Source organism: Xenopus laevis, chromosome 8S (genome assembly GCF_017654675.1).
Source record: "Xenopus laevis strain J_2021 chromosome 8S, Xenopus_laevis_v10.1, whole genome shotgun sequence".
Lineage (NCBI taxonomy): Eukaryota > Metazoa > Chordata > Amphibia > Anura > Pipidae > Xenopus > Xenopus laevis.
The window spans coordinates 63,295,824-63,301,481 of NC_054386.1; the positions used below are offsets into that span (position 1 = coordinate 63,295,824).

At 41.7% G+C, this 5,658-nt stretch overlaps 1 protein-coding gene across 1 annotated transcript; it reads right to left on the minus strand.

The window, feature by feature from the left end:
• Positions 1-3,217: 3,217 nt before the first annotated feature.
• Positions 3,218-4,835, minus strand: sox3.S (SRY-box 3 S homeolog; the record flags this gene model as incomplete). The annotated part of the gene is given in 1 exon segment (NM_001090679.1): positions 3,218-4,835. A coding segment is annotated over 1 exon segment (930 nt). The 3' UTR covers positions 3,218-3,835.
• Positions 4,836-5,658: the final 823 nt, after the last annotated feature.

The window sequence follows — 5,658 nt, forward strand, 5'->3', positions numbered from 1 at the left end:
AATCTGCTGTCATTTATCTTTGTTTAAAACTACTCTTTACAGTGTTTGGAATATGTCCAGCCAGATGTGCTAATTTAAAAAGAAGAAAAAAAAAAAAAAAATTATATATATATATATATATATATATATATATATATATATATATATATATATATATATATATATTTATATGTATATACTTGCAAGTGAGTATCCGCACTCCAAGGCCAATAGCTTCTTCGAAGGGAGGGGTGCACTGTAATTTTATATACACCAATTATTCACAGACCAGCACTCCCTATTTTAAAAGTTCAATTATTTATTGTTACATAGTATCTATGCCCTATATAGTAGCTTTTTAACTGTTTAGTTTCTCATCATGTTGTTAAAAGAGTGAGCAAAACAAATGTGAATAAATATGTGAGCTGTATAGATTTTATTCAGTTCTATTTGGCGTATTCCCCTGCAGTGCCAGCTACTTTGTTTAAAAAAAAGAGTTGCACATGAACTGCTGTAGTCACTGGTAAATCTTTCAAGAAGCTGTCGGAAAGCCCCCTAACATGTCATTAAATCTCAGTTACGGAACTGGATCTTTCTGGTATGGCCCCCAAAAGGGCTAAAACCCACAACCAATCATTAGTTTTACTTTTGCAGTGGCTACTAATAGATCCCATTGTTTACTAAGAACCCAAATCCTCTTTACTATGGGGTCATCAACTTACTGGGTCTTCTTATTCCCATGCCCCCCAAAAAAGTAATATTTAGTTTGTTTCAGTGAATCATAGTGGCCCTGCATCTGACAGGGGAGCAAGAGTGGATAAAATAGAATACTGAGGTTCTGATGACTAGCCCTTCTCCATATAGCAGTGCTCGGCAATGCTGGCCGGGCGTCCAAGGCAACCTGGCCGCCACATTGCGATGTACCCCCCCCGGGCAAACAGTGATGTGCATGCACAAATGAGTGCAGAGGGCCTGCGTCAACACCTTTCATTGGCGGTCTAGGGGTAGGCTGCTTATATAATACATGCCTGGCGCCCCAAACACGTGCCTCTTCTGCTTAACCTTAGTTTTGGCCATGTAGTCTGTACCATGGGAAACAATGTCACCTACACTTTTTCTAATGTCACATTTCACCAAAATACCTGTATAAGCCTCAGCTATGACAATTAATAGTGTAAACTGACAGCATTTTTCTGAATATCATTTCAGAGTTATAACCAACTCCAAATGTGGCTATCATCATTTTCACTTATAGCTGAGGTTTTATATAGAATGTTTCTCTTTCCTAGGCATTTTTTTTTTAATTATTAGTAGTAGGTCTTTCCCACCAGGAAAAGGTGTGAAGATCTCAATAAATTGCAAATATTTAGCACGATTATTGGAGTGTGTGCCATCTGATTTTTGACATTCAATGGATGATTGGAACCAAGATTTGCCGCAAGGCTTCCAGATTGAGCACCACAGTAATATGTACAGAGAATTTTGTACTATTATATATGTTGGACTTTCCCACCAGGAAAACACAAACCTAATTAAATTAGCAGACATCCAACCCATAATCATGCAATACCTACGTTATTAACATTAGGCACATGATTAACTGAGGGGACACATTGCTTTCTAAGGAGAGGGATTTGCACCAGATTAGCGTTAACTCGATCTTGCAAATAGTAAGAGCTCCCCCCAGACAGTAACTAGCTGTGTATAGAATTAGCTTTCTCTATTTTTATTTTTTTTAACCTTTGTTTGCATTCAAGACAGGGAAGCCTGAGACCCACAGAGCATTGTTTGGCTGCAAGAGCAGCATGATCCTGCCAAGAGCATTATATTGGGGTGCTGGGAGGGAGCCATAAATAATATATAGATTTATAGAAAGCATCACTTCTAGGAGTTTTGAGGAGAGTGAGAACTTTTTCCAATATTGGTGCTTATGTAGCACAAGCACAGTGGCAAGAAGTGTTTTTTTTTTTTCCCCCCCTTGACGTGTTGGTTCAAGGCCACACTTTTTTTTTTTTTTTTTTTTAAAGCCCAGGGGCATCCTTTAGCTTAAAGGGATACTGTCATGGGATTTTTTTTTTACATTTAGAATTCGGCAATGAAATCCATTTCTCAAAAGAGCAAACAGATTTTTTTTTATATTCAATTTTGAAATCTGACATGGGGCTAGACATATTGTCAATTTCCCAGCTGCCCCAAGTCATTTGCAGTAGCACTATTAACTTATGCGTTTTTAAAAAAAAAAAAAAAAAGTTTTCCGATGACAGGTCCCTTTAACAAAAGGCCATACAGAAGCCTTGCTATTATAAACCAACCAGCTTTCCCTTTTAAAAAGATACATGACTGCAAATTACATTTTTAACCCTATTTTTTATCCAGGTTGGGGGCCCCCTATTTTCCAGATCCAAACCACCCTACGGTTTGGGTGAAGCACTGGGCGAAACGTCTATGCCGGGCGTTGGACAGAGAGGCAAAGGGAATTAGCGAGCCTGTGGGGCTTTTAGCGCTCATTAAAGCAACAGATGGCAGGTGAAGAGCAGATTCAGCTGTGCACAGAAACCTCAGCGCGCCCTTGTAAATTTGTATGAGCCAAGATAGTTGTTTACTCAACGACTAAATCATGTTATTTGCATCTCCTGCAATTAAATAGCAACTTTTACGCACACAGGGAATACTTCGCCTACTGGGGCTGCGTTTGTATGGTGGCTTATATTTGGAGCTATTTGATTTATTTAGCCCCAAAGGGGAAGAGAAAAAAAAACACCGCTTCTTTCTGCTCAACTGCTGCTTTGGTGGTGGAAGGCCAGACAGATTTGTTTGCAGTGAAAAGGGGGTTTATATAAATCACTTAGGAAAAAAAATCACATATAAATGGAGTTGGAGAACTGAAAGTTGCAGGCAGAGTATGTGAACACTTTCGTGCTGAAAGGGTCTTAAGCAGCAGTAAAACTTAAGGCAAAGTAGGTTGATCAATAACGAGATAAAAAGTCTAGCAGGGATAGGCATATGGAGGAAATTGGTTTTACAAAAATGGATATCCTTAACATAAAATAAATCTTCCTCCCTAAATTGATATGTGGGTTAAAAAGGACAGTGTTGAAAGAGGGTGGAAATCTAGTATTTGGAAGTTTAAACCAAAGTGGCAAATCAATTGCAGATAGAACGTAAGGGCTGGAACTGGTTGAACAAAAAAAACAAAAAAAACAAAAGCACATTACAGGTAGACAAAAGGAGTCTCAAATACATTCCTCATAGAAAAATTTATTGAGTATGTCGTTTACTTTCATGTCAAAGTCTTTAGAAACCCAGTAAAACAATCTAAAGCATTTGTGGGTTGATATGTTAAACAATTCACAGTAAATACGAACCAAAGGGGGAAAAAAGTGGATTTCACAAAATATATACATACTATAAGTTAAAAGAACAAAACAAAAAGTCCTGTTTGCGACCCGCACAGCTTTTTTGTAAAGTCTAAAAAAAATGCAAACGATAAAATCTACAGTTTTGGATAAAAACCCAAGTAAATCTTGAGCGTGTCGTTAAAACGTGTAAACATCGAGTTATGGTTAAGAACATCACAACTTGTACAAGTGAAGGTTACCAGGTCCTTGTCAATGGGATAAAAAGGACATCTAGAGTCCCTGGGTTTTTGAAAGCCCAACACATCATCCCTACCCCCCCAAACAAAAAGTACATAAAATATTGTGCTCTATAAAAAGGAAGTTTGCGCAAACGTTTGTACAAAATTACACCCTTGATTCATTGTCCTCAAGTGGATTTTTTTTTTTAAATGTTTTATGCGGCAGTCTGATAGTTGCCAGCAGGCAAGTAAAGCGTCTTTAGCAAAGGGCACAAAGTGTTATATGTGAGTGAGCGGTACCGTGCCATTGACTCCAGGGCCGGCGGCACTCTGGTAGTGTTGGTGTACACTGTGCAGTCTGCTATTTTGAAGTGAAGGGTCGCTGGCGTCTCCACCTGGGGGCAGGTACATGCTGATCATATCTCGCAGGTCTCCCAGGCAGGCCCTCTGTGTGTGGGAGGTGATGGCTGGAGGGGGGGAGCTGGGTTCGGATTTCACCACTGAGCCCATGGAAGCCAAGCTCATGACCGTGGAGCTCTGCTGGTTGTAGGCAGGGGACATGCTGTAGGTGGAGGCAGCGGCATTCATGTAGGCATTTTGGGCAGAGGTCATCATAGGGTTGTACTGGAGGCCGCTCATGTCATACCTGTGCTGGATCTGCTGCATCTGGGGGCTGTTCATGGCCGGGTGTTGGCTGTAGCCCAACTGGTCCTGCATCAGGGAATAAGCGCCATTAGTCCAGCCGTTCATGTGCGCGTAAGTGTCTATCCTCTGGCCCACTCCGACACTGCTAGCCACCGGGCTTACTCCTGGAGCCAAGAGGTTGCCGGGAAGAGAATACTTGTCCTTCTTCAGGAGAGTCTTGGTCTTCCTACGGGGTCGGTACTTGTAATCCGGGTAGTCTTTCATGTGCACAGCTCTCAGCCTCTTGGCCTCGTCGATGAAGGGTCTTTTGTCGGAATCGCTGAGCAGCTTCCAGTCAGCGCCCAATCTTTTGCTGATCTCCGAGTTGTGCATCTTGGGGTTCTCCTGGGCCATCTTTCTTCGCTGGCCCCGGGACCAAACCATAAACGCGTTCATCGGGCGCTTCACCCGATCCTGATCCAGGGTGGAAGCGTTGCCTTTGCCCCCCGGAGTAGCGGGGCCCCCGATCGGTGCATTGCTCTGCTGCACGGGGCTCTTGATGTCGGTGTCCAACATGCTATACATTTGGAGCTGCAGGTGGGAAACTGCACGAGAAAGCGCTGAACAGCCACACAGATTCCAACTCAAAACTTTCCTAACTCGTGCTCATGAACAAGTGCTTCTGGCCTGTCTGCTTTTCCGCCTGGCCATTAAGGCCCCTTGCTCAGCCAATCACAGGCCGCGCTGCCAGCCCAGCCCCTCCCCCGACTCCTGTGGTGCATTAACCCTCCTCCCCGCCGGGCAGGTGTGATGCGCGCAGGGCCCCGCGTCGGAAATAGTTAATTCACCCCCCACACACTTTCTGTAGCGTCACTGCGAGAGATACATTCAAACCTGTGTACTGTCCTACTACTTCCTATCGCTGAACATTCTATTCGTCCCTTATATTGAATTTATTGCACAACTTTCAATTTCAGTTCATTATTCCCCTTGCCCTGAATTTAGCGCAGAACATTCTACCATTTATTATTATTTAAGGTTTTGAGTTATATAGCCTTTTATTCAGCAGCTCTTTCATTTGCATTATTATTGCATCTGGTTGCTAGGGTTCAAATGACCCTAGAAACCATGCATTGATTTGAAGAAGAGACTGGGATACGAATAGGAGAGGACCTTACTAGAAAGATGAGAAATACAAATTAGCAATAACAATAAATTTGTAGCCTTACTGAGCATTTGCTTTTTAGATGAGCTGCAAAGAATCAGAGGGAAAAAAGCAGACAAACTATAAAAAAATAAATAATGAAAACCAATTGAAAAGTTGCTTAGAATTCGCCATTCTATTACATACTAAAAGTTTACTGAAAGGTGAAACACCCCTTTAACCTTACCGCTAGTATAGCATTTAGAACACAATTTTTTTTTTTTGGAATTACTTGATGAATGAAAATGTTCATAGTCGTACAACATTAGCCTTT